An 18,866-nucleotide genomic window follows, 5' to 3' on the forward strand; every position below is an offset into this window, starting at 1 on the left:
TTATAGTAATTATTTTTGGATTAAATGACTAACAAGACTTTACCTTCTTGCTTGGTTACCCTTAAAGATAAATTATCCCCCGGATGCCAACAATCCGCTAAACACCAATTGTCCCAGACCTGACCATAATTGTCAAGGACCAGTAACTGCGTCCCACTGAAACAGTCCATTTGTCAATTGCCATTAATTCCACGGATTATGCAGGTAACTGCCTTATCCCAACCTCTTATTCACTTTCCATATGCATTAATCCTTCAAGGGCATGAATGTTACAATAGGAGGCAAGGTGGGCCTTTATCCTCCAAGCTTACAAAATGGAGAAGCAAACAAACAAACAGACAGATAAAAAGCATGGGGAGTTCGTGAAAACAATGTTCCCTGTTTTGGGTGCATATATTCATTGTGTTTGAAACTTTACTAGACTGGCAGACAGACAGACTTGCTCACCAAACTGTCAAAGATTTATACAAGAAGAATATACTCCCTGGATTAATTTTGCATAGGACATCAGAAGCTATATAAATAGTCAGAAAGTCATAAAGAAATTCTGAATGCATGTAGAATAATTTTTTGAATTGGTGTGGTTATACGGAACTATTAAAAATATCTTATAAATAAATAATCTTTTGAAAAAAAATCAATCATCGCATCTTGGATTTCATGATCCATGGATACATGTTCAGGCAAAAGGACTTGTACACAACCCCAACACATTTGACATATATATGAATGCACACAAAAAATACTTTTTTTTGAGATGGAAATACTATTATGGAAGAGATCTTGCACATTGATCTGCAACTTTAAATTCAGAAAAAAATACAAAATTAAGCTCTTAACACTGCCTATTCTTTGGGAAGCTGCTCTCGAACATAAGATAGTGAGCTCCAATTCACCTTGTTGACAAATTGCTAATCAACTTATATACAACACTAGGTATATGTTTGGCCGTGAGCGAAAAAGAGGTATCAGCAGGCTTCTCAGCTGGGCAGAATCTTATCTGTCGAAAGAATGTAGATGCTAAGAAATACTTCAAAAGCAATAAATTTATGTCATGAAAAAAATACCTCTTTATTATGTACAGAAATGTCAGACCTCTTCTAATACAATGTCAACCTTTTCAAATATCAATTCTTTCCCACCCTAGTAGTTTCTCTTGAATGCCAGGCCAAGTTGGTGCAGTGCCTACTTTCTTCCCCACCTCCTAATCAATTCAACTCATAGGTATGGTTTTAATTACTACGCAGGAACCATTGCATTCTCCAAACAGTATATTAAATCTTCATCCATGTTTTGCATCGGCCATTACTCCAGTGGAAGAAATAGTAAATGCTGGATTGATTTTTTTTCTCCTTGACCGCAAAAATGTTCAGAGCTAAAAAGGATGTTTGTTCTTTTCCACTTGTATATGAACCGAGCATAATCTTCTATAATAGCAGGAGTCTTCAGCATCATACATGATAAACCATGCCGACCTCAATCAGGGAGGCATGTGGGATCCCAAGTGCGGCGGCTGGCCTGCGGGAGTTACGCCGAAGAAACCCGTACACAACATCAATCACAAACTTCTTGATAAATGATGAGGACTCATGAGCCACCACACATGTATGGCCCATCATGTATGACACACCAGCCTCCCTCTCGTCCGCCAATTCCCTCACCTCTTGCCTCACATCTGCACCAACCGCCTCTTTGAATCGCACCCTCTTCTTACTTCTCTCAGTCCTTTCAGACCCCATCACAGCATCCACCACCAGGTTAGATGGCTGACCAACCACTGACATCTCACCATTAACCAACGAATCCCCCACTTCCTGCTGCAGATATTCTGCCACTTTCATGAGCAGCTGATTCTCAAACTCGTAACTGTCCCTTCCTCCATCCTTGTACCCATACCTCACAATGCACCGAAAGAGGCGATACTCTGGTGGGCCAATCCTTCCAATCAAGAAGCGCTCATCAACTGGAACTTTTGGCACTGTAAGTGTCCGTAAGCAGACAAAGATGAGGATGCGATGGAATGCAGGAAAGTTTGTGACAAAGTGAGCAAACATGGGAGGGACACCAGTCATGATGTTGGAGTATACAAGGCCAACTCCAGGCACTCGAACAAGGCCAAGGCTGGGGCTGATGCTGAGGAGATAGTCGAGGCAGACCTTGTTCTGTAGCTCGAAGGCCTGTTTCTTAGCAGTGCCATAGTGCCATGCGGACATAACAAGCAAAATGATTAGTGAAAAGATGAGGGGAAACCAGCCTCCATGAGGAACTTTGACAAGGCATGCGGAGAAGTAGAGGAGCTCCAAGGATCCGAAGGTAATAACAAAGAGGAGCACCAAGAATATGGATCGCTTCCAGACAGTAGTGATGATTAGGAACATAAGACAAGTTGTTACAAACATTACAATAATCACAGCAAGGCCTGCAAAAGGAAATATATGTCATATGCTCACATAACACCAGTCCACTCTGTTTCGTTATAATCAAAATGGAAAGTGAAGAAACACATACCATAAGCATTTCCTATCATATCAATGTCTCTAAAGCCAATGGTGACAGCAAGACATAACAGCATGAGAAGCCAGTTCACCTCTGGTATGTATATCTGCCCATGTACATGGCTCGATGTGTGTATAATTTTCACACGGGGGAAACATCCCAAAGCCCTACATTGACTAATTATGGAGAAGGTAGCTGAGATAATTGCCTGACTCCCAACAACCGTGGCTAACGTTGCAATGACAAGCACTGGCCAAAATACGCTCTCTGGATTGGGGGAAAACAGATTGCAGAGAAAGCATAAGATTATATCACTTAAAAATGATTAGTAAACTAGTAGCTCATGAATAAATACTAAATGTTTTATATGATAAAGCCATCATAATAAAGGACCAGCTTGACCCAGTTCTTACATCTACAAGTAAATAATAGAGGACCCAGCAAATATTAGCGAGCAATATTAGGTGAAACAAAAAAAGCTCATAAGGTTATAGTTGTCAGTAACAAACTAAATAATCATGTAAATTCCTAACATTTCCTTCTTCAATTTTATAGGATTATTAAAGGGACAAGTTAAGATTTCCTTTGTTGATGTCCATGAATCACTCTAAAAGCAAGTGGTTAAAAAAAGACAGGCACTTTGACTTTTTTTAATTATGTAGGACAACAAACGTGATCTTCATCTTCCAGTATGTTCATAAACAAAGCATATCTTATGTTTCCATGTCATAAAACAGGAGCTGTAAGCTAATATACCAGGAAGGGCTTTGTAGAAGCTACTGTGGAGGTCCTCCCTATGCTTTGATAGGTAGGCAGCTTCACCCATGTATGCCACTACCAAGCAGGGATAAACTACTGCTGTAAATGCCACCTGCCACCAGAACACATCTAACATAAATATAAATTAACACTGAATAAGCACAGTATTTGGCAGACTAGAGGTATATTAATGATAATAATCAACATGATAGTATGAAGAAAATATGGAATGCACAACAAGATAACTTGGGAATTCAAGAAAATGAGATCACAAGTCTCAAACAACCACAAGAATATATGTAAATGACTGTGAATATTGATGCGTAATTGGCGAAGCAAAATGCAAGGCCTCTGCTATCTTTTGCATCACCATAAATAGACCATGATTTTGAATTTTGGCCATACTTGGAAACTGGACTTGATTATGCTAAGAATCAGTCTGAAACTAGGTTGGTTTCAAAGTTTTGGCCAAAAATGACATACTGGCCCAATTTAATGTGTATATTGACTGTTTGTATTACTTTAAATACATAATGTGTATATTGGCTTGTTTACTTTAAATACATAATCATATATTAACTTCATTAATTTTTTAGTTTTATCTCTTTTTCTGGCCAAAAATCCTAAACTCAAAGTGTAAGTACAGACATTGAAGCTTAATTGGTCCAGCCTAAACTGAAATTGATTTTTCAAACCTTGATAAACAAAATTACGATTGTTGTCATTTTATCCAATCCTAGACAACTAGTTGTTTCATGAATCATTAAAGTGAAAGTTACAAATAATACATTTATAAATCAAATCCATCTGTTTCCCTTCTCCAGAAGTGATATTCATAGTGCATAACACTATGACAACAATAAAACAATCCGGTACCCAATTAATGGATAGAGTTGCATATATTTTATGAGTACATGTCTTCTACATACAAAGATGAGAGAATCCTCATCCCTTCCATACTTGCCTCCTCTAATTGATGTGTCCTCGTATCTTCCCAAATGCATAAAATGCAAGGATATTTGTAGTTTTACCTTCAAGTCAGGGTACATCCATACATGTGAAAGTGCATGTGAGATACCAAGATATTCACAAAATAGAGATAACCTTTTGAATGATATCATCATTCTAGAGTTTGCATCTTGCGGTCATGCTAAATATTTGAATTAATTAAGAACTCATGAACTGAAGAGGTATACATGGAATCATGGAGGACAAGATGCATAAAGCAAACCCTGTACTAATAAGGGTTGCCTATTAAAATTATGATCATGATATCATCAGGTAAAAGGTAGAAGAGCAAAGTTACGACGCATATATCTTAGAAAATTGGTGCATAACAAAATCTCCAGATAGATACTAGATAAGAAGATCAATTTTAAGAACAATTTGGTATTCTTGATGTGGGGAGGTTCGGATATCTTTAGCCTAACAGTGTTTGAAGTAAGATAAAAGCTAGGAAGCCACACCTAGCTCTCCCAACTGATATGCCAGTCATCTGAAACTGGCCACACCTGTTCCCTGAAAGCAAAAAGATTATCGCAACAGTCCTCTTAATCCATATACCAACTACCTTTGCCCCACCTCATACAATTCCAATCCCCTGGTTGTCAAGTTCCCTGTCCCTCTCACCTCCTCCCTACTTTCTTTTCCCTCTCTCATGCAGCTTCAGACCACATTGATCCCCTTACCCCGTATCCCCTCTTATCTATCTCATGGACCTTCCTTCTCTCCACTGCTGATCTATAAATCCAATCCACCCTCACTCCAACCCCAGTACAAGTCATAAGAAGGCCTTCAATTGTAGGCCTCCATGAGAAGGTGGTATCACAAGAGAGTGAATGGTAATTTCCTGCAAAAAAAAAAAAATTGGGCTGAATATATAGAGGCTGAGAAGGCTTCTCGTGCCTTCTCAATGCCTCTTCTCTCATTTTTTGTAAAATCTTGAAAACTCACAAAAAGAGAGGGGATTTTGATGATTTCAAGCTGGATCCAAACCAAAGAAATGTATCGTTCCTCTCTCTCCCTCTTCATTTCTTCTCTTTTCTTTTCATTTTGATGCCGGCAGTAAATTAGAAAAATAGGAAAGGTCATGCCAAATTTTTCAATTTTGGCATGATTTCATGCTACTATTGTAGATCTGGAAATGATCTACAAGACACCGAAATCTTTATTTTTTAATAAATCTGTAATTTTTAAATTTAAAAATATATATTTTTGGATTAAAAATAAGAAATAAATTAATAATAATAAAATACTATAAAATAACAAGCATCTTTAGGGGTATGCATGCTACACTCGACCAACATTTAATGTCACTTTATTCAAGTTTAGGTACAATCATGCGCATAGTGATAAAGGCCCAAATTTGAATAAAATCGAAAAATAAGTGGGCTTCCACATATGACCATGGGCTGAGAAAGAGACATGCAGCATGGCTGCATATCTTTATTTTTAGATGTAACTTGGCTATTGCAAGAACTAAAAACATTATGAGGTTGGAGCAAGTGATGCTTTTCGATAATACTCAACTTATTGGAACTGTTCCATGATTACGCAAAGGGCATCGAGACAGCATACTCAACTTTATGAAAAATTTTGGCTTCAAACTTTCGGCTTTCATTTTATTTAAAAGAACCTCAGCTAACAAAATAACCTTCAACATGCTAGCTTCTTCAGTTTGACAAAAGTTCTTTTAACAAAACTATTGCAATGATATGGAATGTAAAGTTAGTTCCTTGATCTTGATCAAATTTATGATTCCATAAATTTGACAACAAAAACTATTATCAGAAATATTAAACCAGCAGCAGCTAAAGATGAAGAATCTTAATTCTAAAAAAAGAATAGCAGTAGTCCAAGCATATTTTATATTATATGCCTGTACATAGATACAAATGTATTTTCTGAATGTACATGTATATACGTACGCATGTGCACATAACTGAAAATTTTTAGCCCAACAAATAAACTAGTAAAAGATAAAAAGAGTTTCTTGGATGTAAAAGTCATGTTATAAAGATCAAAGGAACTTTTGAACCTATCTTTTTTCATTACTCGGATACCTTCTAAATTATATAGTCAACATGTTTGCGTCTAAAAAATGACCTTACCCTGATTGAAAGCTTTGAGAAGTGCCCCAGGTCAGCAAACATGGCCTCAGCACCTGGTCAAGCATACCCAGTTTATGAGCCCAAGTGAAAGAGTAAAGACTATATTCTACATAGACATATACATATGTACATACATGAATATATATATATAGATGTTTATTTGTACACAGACACATATACATGTACATATGTTTGTATGTTTGTACAGATATATGTATAAATATGTATATATGCATTTGTATACAACCAAAATGCCACCAACCTGTAATGCAAAGAACAACACCTCCAAGTGAACTCCAGCCATCTTTTCCAGCTTTCTTAAAGAAGTTATAAACATAATATGGTGATAGGGCACGGACAACACCAGGATTCCACTTGAATATGTTGTAAATCCCAATTCCACTAATGCAGCCAAGCCACGCAATCAAGATTGGAGCAAAAAGAAAGCTGACACGATGTGTCCCATAGTGTTGCAATGCAAAAAGGCCCACTAACACAATGCAGGACACAAATACAATGCAATCTGTATGCCAAAAGATAGTTCAATAAGACAGAACAGTTGTAGATGATAATGCATGTACTATTGGGATAATATTTTCCTGTTTGGGTTAAGTATGTAAATCTATGACAAAATAAAATATATACATGCACTAATAACAACTCCCGGGCAGAAAGAAATTATCTGGGAAGGAATGGTATAACAGTACCAAGGACAAAAACAGATCATAGATCAAAGCATAAAAGCTGATAATGTAAGAGCTCTACATAATAACGATAGCATACTCCAGTAAGGAGCCTTCAGTGCATATTCAAAAACAACGCTGTAGACTTACAGCATCAGTGAGGTTATCTTTCCAGGCGCTGGTGACTTTTCAAAAGTAAGAAATTATCATATGGAAGAACCCACAGTTCAGGTAGAGAAGTTGATGCTTACTTTCATGTAGTCTGGGAATCTTAATTTTGAGGCCAGATACTGCAGAGAGGACTGGAAAAATGCAAATGAAACAAAGGTTAGTGAAAATTTCACAAAGGTGTTAATAACTTGATATAAAAACTTCTAAAAGTATCAGAATCTTCGTGTTCTACAAACATATACGAAGAAAAAAGGTTTCCATCATTTTCAGCAAATTTGAGCAAGAGAGTCAGTCAGCTACTACTACAAAAATTCTAAATTTCAGCACTAAACAATTTTACTATCTGTAAAACCTTCAACCTGTCATGTGAAACTAGAACAGAAATGCTATCAAATATGAGGTGGATTTCCCAAAATTGCCAAACTCGAAGCCTGCAATCGACCTGTCATCCCATATTTCTCAACACAGAAAAAAAGAGAGAGAGAGAGAGGGAGAGAATGTTTTGCAGATTAACGTTACCAGATCTCAAGGTTTGCAAATACCAATAGTACCAGTGTACCGGTGAAGACCGGTTTCGGTACGGTACCGGTCAGAATCGGTACCGGTCGGAACCGGTACCGAACCGGTTGAGATAGAAAAAAAACCTACGTCCGACGTGCGGACGCGCACGCACCCGCACGCCTGCGCGTTAAAGCCACTCTGTGCAGCATTTAAAGCCCACGCGGGCTGCCCCACGTAGGCTTGCTGCCCCGTGCGGTGAGCCCGCACAGGGAATCGAGCCAGCGCAGGTAACCGCGTGCGGGCACGGTTCCCTGCAAGCGGGCTCGCGATTCCCCACTCGTGCCCAGTTCCCCACTCGGCCCCACGCGCGGGGGTTTTTTTTCCCCTTTATTTTTTTTCTTCCCCTTCTTCTTCCCGAACCCTTCTTCTTCCCCTCTCTCCTCTCTTCTCCTCTCTTTCCCGATTCCCCCGTTCTCCCACGAGCAAGGAAGGAAGAGAGGTTCTGCTCGCGAGCAAGGAACCTTTCTTTATTTTTTCTTCCCCTTCTTCTTCCCGAACCCTTCTTCTTCCCCTCTCTCCTCTCTTCTCCTCTCTTTTCCAATTCCCCCGTTCTCCCGCGAGCAAGGAAGGAAGAGAGGTTCCGCTCGAGAGCAAGGAAGAGAGGTCCTCCTTTTTCCGGTACTTGCTTTTTCTTCTTCCCCGCTTCTTCTCTTCTTTCTTTCTCTTCTTCCCCGCTTCTTCTCTTCTTTCTTCCTCTTCTTCCTCCTCTTCTTTCCTGCTTCTACCGGTGCCGATCGCACCGGTTTCAGTTCGGTACTGGTTTTCACAGCCGAACCGTACCGGTAGCTGTCAGCACCGATTCGGTACAACCTGAACCGACCGGTTCCAGTCAATTCGGCAGACCATGCCAGATCTTTAAAAACCTATAACTGTCATAAATTTGTAAACTAAAGAATATGGATTTCGTATGTCAAGAAGCATTTAGAATAAATAATAGTTCATCAAAACATCAAATCATTCCCCATTCAAAATAAAGACCTATTTATAGGATTTTTTTGGTAAATAAGACCTATTTATTTGATTGAAGTAGACATATTATATCATTTTTAACAAGCAGGCCAACCATACCCGACATTGCTGGGGTCAAAACACCATCACCGATAACCATGCTTGTCCCCAGAAGCACAAAAAGAAGCAATGCAATTCGAGAAGTCCGATGCTTCTCAAAAAAATTCTTCACCAACAAACTAGTCCGTGTCTCCTTGCTAGATGTTTCCAGTTTATAAGCAGATAAATGCTCGTTGGCAGCTTGAGGGGTAGCCAGAAGTCCCATCTTTGTTTTCCGGCACATTAATGAATACAAAGCAAATGTCCCACCTGCACACGTTATAACAACTAAGAAAAGGGCTTGAACCAATTCATAGAAGAAAGAAGAATTTTAGACAGACATTTTGTGGATCCTGGGACCACCTTCGCCGTTGTCATCTGCTCCTAACACAAAGATGATGTACTTGCAAAGAGGAATCAGAGTCAGAGTCCAGAATACCAGAGAGAGGACTCCAAGGACTTCAGCTTCTTCCTCGTGGAGGCGTAGCTTTCCCGAGAAAGTGCTCTTGTAGACGTAGATGGGTGAAATGCTTAGATCACCATATACAACACCAAAGCTCTGGTAGGCCAACAAAAGAGTGGTTCTGTATGCTTTCTACAAGTGAAATAGCAAAACCCATCAGGTCTTTCATCCAAACAAACAGACAAGGGAAAAATTGATGAAGTGGAATCAATAAAATTTAAAAAAGGGTTGGTATGAATGGATTTGACAAATTCTACAATAAACCAAAAAGAAAAAAAAAGGAATCAGAACAATCTGAGAAATAAAAAAATACGAAGAATCAGAGGGATAAGATAAAGGGTGTGATTGGAGGAAACTAAATGTAAGAAAAAAGAAAGAAGATATCCAATAAAAAAACAATGATTAACTTGATATTTCTGCAGTTAAGCAGGTTCTTAAGCATGAAAAAGACCGCTCAAGATAGTTTGGTAGCCAGAACATATAATCCATGGAACTGTTATCTTACGCGATAACCAGATTAAACCAAAATTTACAGAATTGCGTAAGTGCAGTGGATTAAAAATTTCATACTTTTCCTCCAATAACACTCCAGCAAAAACATTATAGTTAATTGTTGGAAAACAGAATATAAACTTAGTTAAACGAATCGTTGAAAATCTTCACAGATAATAAAAAAAATTGAGAACCCATGGGGAATAATGATATGGCTTTAATAATCAAGACACTGGTGATACTAAAAGAAAATCATATTTTTTCAAAATTTAAGAAGCAAATGCTTTAAAAATTATTCTCTTAAAAAAATAAAATTCTAGATAATTGAACGCGGAAATATTAAACCTTCCATTGCAATAATCATTATTTCGTTAAAATTACACACACACAAACACACACACACACACACACACACACATACTTAAGGATTTCTCAGAATCTTAAAAGGAAAGACTTTGAAAAAAATAAAATAAAATGATCTGATCACCCGAGAATTTCGCAGTCCGCAAATCCCTTAACAAGAAAATATAAAGAAAATTAAACAAGAACAAAACCTTATCTCTTTTTCATTGACCAAAATGTCAGTCAGCATACAAAACAGATTTTTTTCATAATTTTCTAAAGAAAACAATTTGAAATAAATAAGACCTGAAACAAAATCTGTACATTTGTATACTGAATGACCATAAAAATTACATTTTTGTAATCAAGATTCCAGTACAGATAATAAAAATTAGATTTTCTCAGAATTTTACGAAGTAAACACCTCAACAAATTAAAATTTAATTCTATAAAAAGTAAAATGTCAACAGCTATCTCCCGTAAAATCAGAAGAATTCTTCACTGTGCCCAGTAGACACCAGAAGAGTACACTCGCATTCAAGAAATTTGATAAAAGGAAAATGTTTTAACATGCAACAAATAAAACAAGAACAGCAAGATAAGTCAGTAAAATCACTGAAAAAATCAACCTTCAAACAACAAGAGGAAGGACAAAGAAAAGGGGAAATTTAAGAGCGCCGAAGAAACACTCACCCAAGAGCGACTCCCGGGAGACCGAGAGCCGGACTCCGGATCCATCACCCGAGCCCCGGTCACAAACCCCTTAATACTCCCACTCCCGAACAACGCCACCGCCGAAATCCACCGCCAGGGGATAAAAATTTCGCCCGGAAGAAGGAATTCCGAACGGAGAGCTCGATCGAACGCCTCTCGAAGTTTCGTTCGCGTCGCGCGCCGAGAGAGAGAGAGAGAGAGAGCGGTTAAGGGGGAAGACGTGTCCTAGAAGACTGTGAGAGAGAGAGAGAGAGAGGGAGCGCCAAAACGTCTCTCCTCTTTCAGGGGCATCTTGAGCCCACTTCCTTTTATAGCCAAATTTGATATTCTACACCCCCAAATTTTTTTTTTGTCCTCGCACTCTGATACTGTGTAAACAGTACAGTGTACTGCACGGCCTCGACTAGCCTGAGGACTGGCTTCCAAGCCTACAGGAATTTGGTTACTTTCTGGTTCGACTCGAGCTCAAGATGCCTCTGATAGGCTAGTTATGAAAAGGAATAAGATAATGTCACTGATAGGCAAGTTGTGAAAAGGAATAGAGGATGACAACCTTTGATTCATTGAAGGGTTTCTTTATAGCTAAGGAATATTTTGGTTATATAAGATAATAACGGTTTTTGTTTCCAATGTAAGTAAGAACTAAATTTGGTTGCTACCTAAACTTTTCGACAAGAAACCATCAGGGCTGGCCACTTCTTCTAGAGGTGGTTGTGATATCGGAATTTAAATACCTACTTTAGTATGGCACAACATATAATAATTATTTAGATTAGTAAATGCAGAACACCTCACAAGATATAAGTTGTTTTGGGATTATATATATAGAGGATTTAAGGTGGATTTCTGGTTGCCAATGACAATTTTATCTTAAACAAATTTGCTGATCTTTATTTCTGTATACTTAAAACAAAAAATAACTTTTCATAATTTAATTATATATTAATGACATCCTAAAAACTTCATATGGATAGAGAATGACATAGTAGATGCCAAATTAAAATAGAATTACTATTTATTTTTGTATAAATAGAAGAATGAAGATGGCGGATCTGATTTTAGGGTATCTGCAAGTTATTCCACTTGATATAATCAGATTGAAGCAAAAAATAGTCACATTTCAAACTAAGAAGTTCTTTATATTTAGATCTTAATCTTAAGTTTGGATTATTATTTTATTTATTTATCAACCAAGTAAATTGGTGTAGCCAAACATCAAAGAGAAAAAAAAAAAAAAAAAAAAAAGCACCACCCCATCCATGAATAGCCACAAATTAAAGCGGCGGACAAAATTTAGAAGTCAGAGAGTAACAATAGCACTAACGTTTTTTTATTATTAGTTTTAAAAACTTTTACCGTTCCCAACGTTTACACCTACCCACCTCCCATTTCTCCGATGCGGCCAAACTACCTTACGGATATCCTCATAGACATTCAAAAACGAGCGCGTCATCCCGTCTGTCCGCATACGGCACCAACCCTCGACCCGTTGGACGGGCGGGATGTTTTCAGGTAGCCATATGGACGGTAAATATTATCTCGGCATATAAATATTTATGCGGTGCTTTGGATGAAAGACCCATCACCGGTTTGCTGTTTGGTCTCAAATTAGAGTCCTAATGGATATAGAAAAGGTGACAGCTGTTGGTTTCATTATTCCTTTCCATGTGGGGCCCGCGTGGGAATCCTCCGCTTCCGTGTGTCCTCTTATGGGTACAAGCGCAAGCAAATGGCAGCCTACCGTACGATGACGGATATGATCTACCGCTGTAGCTGACATGATGAAAGATATGGTGTATGTTTTGGATCAGCTGTGGGAAGGAAACAGCGGATATGATATCTTACGGACACTGACCTGGCACGTTGCCAGTGTTGGGTAGGACTCGTTTGAGTTTGGGCTTGACATGATCTTTACCCAATTCAGGCAGAAATGTGTACCAAACTTTAGCATGGAATTTAAATGATGATGGATTGAGTTGGGTTGGTTAGGTGGGTTATGATGGACCATATCGAATTGGATATTAACTCGAAGGAAATCGACTAATCTACTAGAGATTAGATTAGAAACATAGTCAGTATTTACAAAATTTGCTCTAGCAATTGGACCTTCTATATGTGTAATGGGCCATTTCGGCTCATGTGCTTGTAATTAATGAAGAGAAGTGATGACTCTGACCTAAGTTTGACAAATAGTATTACTAGACCTTTAAAGAGCAAGGCCACGATTAGTGTGGCTCTATGTATACGAGGTTAATTAAACTTATTCTTGCTCTATGCCAGTATGGATCGAGTTGAATTCAAATTCATATGTTTATGTAGTGTTTTTAAGCTTGCATTAGACTTCAATCAGCCTAAATATTTATTGGACATGGATCACAAACACATACTGAGTTTTACCCTTTTTTTTTTGGCAAAATGCATAGCTAATTTTGTGCGGGAGAAGCTTATGGAGATTGCTATGTTTAACGAATACATAGAGTTTAACCCGAAGTTAAATCCCATAAAAAATATTTATTTTCTAGTAATTTATATGATATAGTCCATTGTAGGTTAAGCAATCTCCTCCCAAGAGACCAAAGCCTTGCTTATTTTATCAAGGATCGAATTTGCCTCCAATGCGTAATGAAAACTCATTACTTGTTAGATCCAATGATTTAAGAAGTAATGCTAAACTCTCAAACTTAGTTATCCTCAAAAAAAATTTGAAAGTAAGGGAGCTAAACCTAGTACAAAATACTGATCTTCTTCTGCCATACAACATGCTCACAACACAAGTTTTTCAAAATTGTTATCTCAAACATTTTTCTCATTTAAAATGTATCACTTTTTTTTGTCAAAGAATACATATTCTGAGAAGGTTCTTCATGAGGAGTATTTACCCAATATTGGATTACACATTCTGAGAAAGTTTCTCATGAAGAATATTTATCCAACATTGGATTCCATCCATCCATTACTCATACATACATTGTGGCTGTGTGGAGACCGGCATCTGGAAAACAGGAAGGGCCACCAAGGTGATAGCCTAATGGTACTGGATGGGGATTCTAACCTTATGGTCCCAAGTTCGAGTTGCTGCGGCGACGATTAAAATGTGGCTTCGGCCACTACTTGAAACTAGTTATGTTTGGAAAACAGGAAGGGCCACCAAGGTGATAGCCTAATGGTACTGGACGGGGATTCTAACTTTATGGTCCCAAGTTCGAGTTGCTGCGGCGACGATTAAAATGTGGCTTCGGCCACTACTTGAACATGAGGTATAGGACCGATTTAGCAAAAAAAAAAAAGAAAAAGAAAGAAAGAACTGGAAGAAAAGAAAAACTAGTTAGTGCTTATGAGAATGTCAAGACGAAGATTGTGATTTCTAAATCATGTAATTTTTCATTAATCATGTTCTAGATTGATAAGACTTCAGCAGTCGTAATGGACCGGCAACATGATGGGCCATTAATTTCTATGTAAGACTTCTTCAAAAAGATTTGTATTTTATGTATAACGTCTACATCCAGCTTGATTGATCTTCAACATGACCACCATTATTGAACTATAGTTAAATAATTTTATTGGCACACGAGTGTATTTTTTTTTGGAAATTTATTCTCACTTCCAATCTTTATCTCATAAAAAGAAAAAAAACTTATTCTCTTTCACCTTTTTATTTTTTTTTCTTTCTTTTTAATAAAGTACTAGCACGTGCCTCACAATAATTTTGTATTATAATGCATATGATCCAAAACTGATGCTTGTCGTTCCGAGGAATACATTGTTACTATAGTATTTATCGATCAAAATATAAGGATCTTTTGATAATATTACATCTTTCTCTCTCAAAAATAAAAGTCTTGTTATGGTTTGCACTTATTTCTTGTGGCAGCAAATACAGGATTGTTTGGAGCCTCAACAAGAACTTCGTCTTAAAACACAAGTTATAAAGGGATAGTTGTAGACACTCTATTCTTGACTCACTGCACACTATTTGCAGGTGTCACCATACATAATTAGCCAAAAACTTAGGCCTATTGAGCTTTTGCAGTCCAACTCATCATTCATTCATGCACTATGCCTCAATCACAGCAGCCCTAGCATTAGGCCTTCTGATGGTAAATTTCTTTCTTCGAAAGGGTTTCAAATCTTTTCTTTTTTGTTTTGATATTCGGACTAGTATAGTTTCGCAATCAGATTCAAATTTTGAATTTTGTTGTCCTTGGATTTGTCCTTGAGATCATGGAATGGCCTAACAGCATGCTAGTACCCCATGGTAGATTCTACCATCAGGGACTTCTAGTGGCATTTTTTTTTTTTTTTTTTTGCCTTGAAGCTTTCTTATGGTAGAGTTCTACCATTAAAAGTTCTTTTCCTTGATGTGATTTTGGTGCAACAAAATTTCAAATTTGCTTGGTGGATAGGCTAAGGTTATCCACCTCCAAGGGCCTCTATAAATAGGCCTCCACCCTCGCCTCACAAATGATGGTCAATATTCATATTCCACTCCTAGTTCTTGAGTAATGGAAGGCTTTAAAAGGGTCATGTTAAATTGCGAGGGTAGAGCTGGAGGTGCTAGGCATTATAGAGGTGCTCAGGGATTATCCTACATCAAACCTACTCTCTCTCTTTTACTCTCTCTTCCTTTTTTTTCCCTTCATTCACATTTTTTCATTCATACCTCCTATGCAAACATATACAGTACTATTTGACCTACCTACTCTTTTCTTAAGTAGTTTAGAGAGAGTCTCATACCCCATTGCTTCCCCACCATACACCAATGTGTATCACTTAACGGTAGTGTTATTCATAATGCATGTATTGACTATGATACTATGTTTCTATGAGTCTAGTCCTCAATCCCACCTATTTATGTAGCTGTCTCATGAAGCCCCTAATGCTAAGCATGCTCTAAGCTAGGGAGAAAGAGTCCACATCACAAATTGCCACAATATTTATCAAGGAGGCATCTCCACGATCAACGATCGAGTGGTGATCATCCAGCCTGAGTAGAGCCCAACACAGCAGTTGGAATATTGCATTAGTAGTAACCCTGCATCGATGGAGTGTGGTGCACCAGGCTTTACGTGTGGGGGTGCCAATACATTACAACCCACAAAGAAACACTGGTACTTCTTACTAAAAAGCATTGAGAGGAAACATGCTGGATGGAAGAAAAATATTCTTTCAATAGGAGGATAGTTTATACTTCTCAATCCAGTTTTATCTTCAATTGTTACATTGGATGGCTACATTTTTTTCAAATTGGCTAATTAAAAGGATCAATAGAGAGAAAATTTTGTATAGAAAGGCAAGGAGGAGGGTAAGCTCTTGTTGGAGTTTGTCTAAATGAAAAAGTATGAAAGATGTAAAGAAGTTTAATGGAACAATGCTAGCTAAATAGTGGTGCTATGAACAAAGAAGTATTTGGAAGCCATTAATAAAGAGCAAGTACCATCAGAGAAGAAAACTTGGAGGTAACTACATTAATGAAATTAGCATGGTGTCACCATTCTCAAAAGCGGGGTAAATAATTGTGAGAAGCTAAACTTTGAAAGGCTCGAGCTTCATGTGAAAGATTTGTAATGACGTAGAACCTTATTCAAAAAAGCTAACCAAGAATGTATTATTTAGATTTCTTAACCACATATAAACGCCCATAATCTCCCCACTATATAACTAATGTAGAACTATACACACGCCAACACGGGCTCTCTCCGTTTAAGCCTTGGCATTCTCTAGGCTAAAGATCCAAATCCAGTTAGAAACACCAAGATTAGCCCATGCTATAGTGTCTCCTAGTCTATATGAGTTATGGGTTGCATTTGCTCTATTATCATTTGTAGCAATGCATGATCTCACTCAAAAATATCTGATCGAAAGGTATTGTTTAAAATTTTTTGACTCTTAAGTACCCAAAATCTCCTCATTGTATAAGTAATGTAGGACTAAATATATGCCGATACAGGCTCTCACAAGATTGGTTGAGTACTAACTTTTGGCTAACAATGACAATTTTTGGTCACTTCTCAACTTGCTTTCATTATCTCTAAACCAGGATAGCTTAGTTAAACAATGCTTGAAGAGGTCAAGGCACGGGGAGCATTAAACTTAGAGAACCGATTTCAAATGAAGCTGCGAAGGAAGCTCAAGTGATGCATGGTATTCTTATAATTAACTGAAGGAAGGATATAGTCCAATGGAGATGGATTGGAAGGGGTAAACTTTCAAAAAGGAAGCTTTCAGAGTTCTTAATTATGTAGTATTGTCATATAGTGCTTTAAGTATCCTTGGAAACTGGTCTCTTCCATCAAAAGCTTTCATTTTTGAGTTTGGATCCTCTACAGTGTTTGCTTTGCATCGCAAAGAGCTGTGCATATTTGGATCGGCGATATATTGCCCATCTTGGACATAGATGGCTATCGCCCATCACTTGCTATGCCAAATATGGCTAGTATACCGAACATGGTAGGTTGGAAGATAGGTGATAACCATCTATTTTTGTGAAAGGCAACATGCTACCCATCCAAATATACACGAGACTTTGCTGTGCAAAACTCGCACCATAGAGGATCCCAGTTCCTTGTGTTTTCTAATTGGCTAACTACTCAAGATAGAATATTAGGGGAGGAAAATTCAAAGAAGCAATGCTAGAATGCCCCTTTGCTTGAACTACATGAACAAGGAGGAGGCTAGTGGCAATTTATTATTGGGTTGTGCATTTTCCAAATAGATTTGGAATTTCATCACTTAGTTTGTTGGATTGCCTCTTGTACCCGAGGACCTTGTGAATTTACCAGCTATTTGGAGGAGCAATTCAATGAAGAGCAACTTCACAAAGGATAGATTGTTCTCGTAGTTATTATGACTTGGTCATTATGGCTGGAGAGAAATAGAAGGCTAGCATGGAGTTTTTGTTGAATAGTTGGCCGTGTTTGTAGGGAAAAAAGTTCATTTTGCTGAAACCTATCTTATGCTTAATGGCCAGATGCTTATAACCAATATGTAGGTTAGTTTCTAAGAAAAAAAGGATGCATCATTTCTCTTTGGGGTAAACCATCATCTTTGACTTCCATTCGAAACAGGATGCTTTATAACTACTTTTGAAATATGCTTTGAAGGTTTGGGTTGCCTTCTAGCCTGATTTGTATAAGACTAAAATCTATTTTTGGTTGAGAATAAGATAAAATATAAAATCAAAATCTTGTCTAGGTTCAAATTTTTATGTTGCAAGCAAAATATGGTTCTTGGCAAGCTAGTGGAAGATGCTAAGAAATTAGATAGAATTTATGAACGTTGGGCACACTTAGTGGTTGATTGGAGTCTGTGGGTGTTTGGCAACTACAATTAGTTGGTTTGTACTAAATAATTCTCTTAATTGCAAACATACTTAGCGATGATTGTGACAAGATTATATTTCCGAAATAGAAAAAAATACTAGCATATAACAATCCTTGAGGTACATTATCTTTTTCTTCTTGAAATATAATATAAAAATATAATAAATTATAGTAAATAAAATATTCTAATAGTCAAATTTTTGTTTTATATTAAACAATAAATGCGAACAATAGCTAAGTAGAAATTTTTATCATTAATAGCAGCATATGTATAATGAATGAAAAATACTGTACGAGCTAAGCCTTCATGGAAATTTTTTTTTATTAATACCGTGTCTAATAATGGGCAATATAGTGGTGCATCACAAGAGGATGGTTGGTCTGCATGTATTTTAGGATATAGAAGGCCATGGACCATTGAATTCGATGGCAAATGCTCTATTTTAGCATAAGGCATAATTTGATCTGCTAGGTTGTTTATGATCTACATATTGTAAAATGTCTAAAGATAGGCTTTGGGGATTTTTTTGTTTTTACATCAAGTTGCTAAAGAAATAAACTACACCAGTAATACTCTTAAGCGATATCCAAAGTAAAATTCAGATTCATATAGCTGATTAAAATTTACATGCACCCAAAAAAAAAGCATGAAGCAATTTAGTTTCTAAACTACTAATTGTATCAAAACATTGTATCCAACCATTAA

The 18,866-nt window shown here is 37.4% G+C and overlaps 1 protein-coding gene across 5 annotated transcripts; it reads right to left on the reverse strand.

Annotated features, from left to right (window-relative positions):
- Positions 1-624: 624 nt before the first annotated feature.
- Positions 625-11,121, reverse strand: LOC120103837 (putative potassium transporter 13). 5 transcript variants are annotated; one of them, XR_005508383.3, is made up of 10 exons: positions 10,818-11,121; positions 9,191-9,422; positions 8,849-9,097; positions 7,300-7,350; positions 6,628-6,888; positions 6,366-6,418; positions 3,253-3,367; positions 2,509-2,763; positions 1,096-2,419; positions 625-1,000 (listed from the first exon to the last, which is right to left on the reverse strand). XR_005508383.3 is itself a non-coding variant. In XM_039119061.3 (9 exons), the coding sequence occupies exons 1-9, from the start codon at positions 10,860-10,862 to the stop codon at positions 1,452-1,454; spliced, it is 2,229 nt and encodes a 742-aa protein (XP_038974989.3). In that variant the 5' UTR covers positions 10,863-11,121; the 3' UTR covers positions 1,047-1,451. The 5 variants fall into 5 exon arrangements, 3 of the variants coding, with proteins under 3 accessions (XP_038974989.3, XP_088566669.2, XP_038974992.3); XR_005508384.3 differs by having other exon boundaries at positions 697-1,000; positions 1,068-2,419; XM_039119061.3 differs by lacking the exon at positions 625-1,000 and having other exon boundaries at positions 1,047-2,419.
- Positions 11,122-18,866: the final 7,745 nt, after the last annotated feature.

The sequence above is a fragment of the Phoenix dactylifera genome, chromosome 14 (assembly GCF_051530095.1).
Source record: "Phoenix dactylifera cultivar Ajwa chromosome 14, Ajwa_hap1_PhDact_Kaust_v1.1, whole genome shotgun sequence".
In the NCBI taxonomy this organism is placed as follows: domain Eukaryota; kingdom Viridiplantae; phylum Streptophyta; class Magnoliopsida; order Arecales; family Arecaceae; genus Phoenix; species Phoenix dactylifera.

Excerpts from the sequence above, each read along its gene's own strand:
- LOC120103837 (XM_039119061.3), bottom strand. The coding sequence starts at position 10,862 with ATGGATCCGGAGTCCGGCTCTCGGTCTCCCGGGAGTCGCTCTTGG. Across the intron at positions 9,423-10,817 it reads CTCCCGGGAGTCGCTCTTGG|AAAGCATACAGAACCACTCT; the intron begins GTGAGTGTTTCT and ends TTTCACTTGTAG. Across the intron at positions 2,764-3,252 it reads CTTCTACAAAGCCCTTCCTG|AGAGCGTATTTTGGCCAGTG; the intron begins GTATATTAGCTT and ends CCCCCAATCCAG.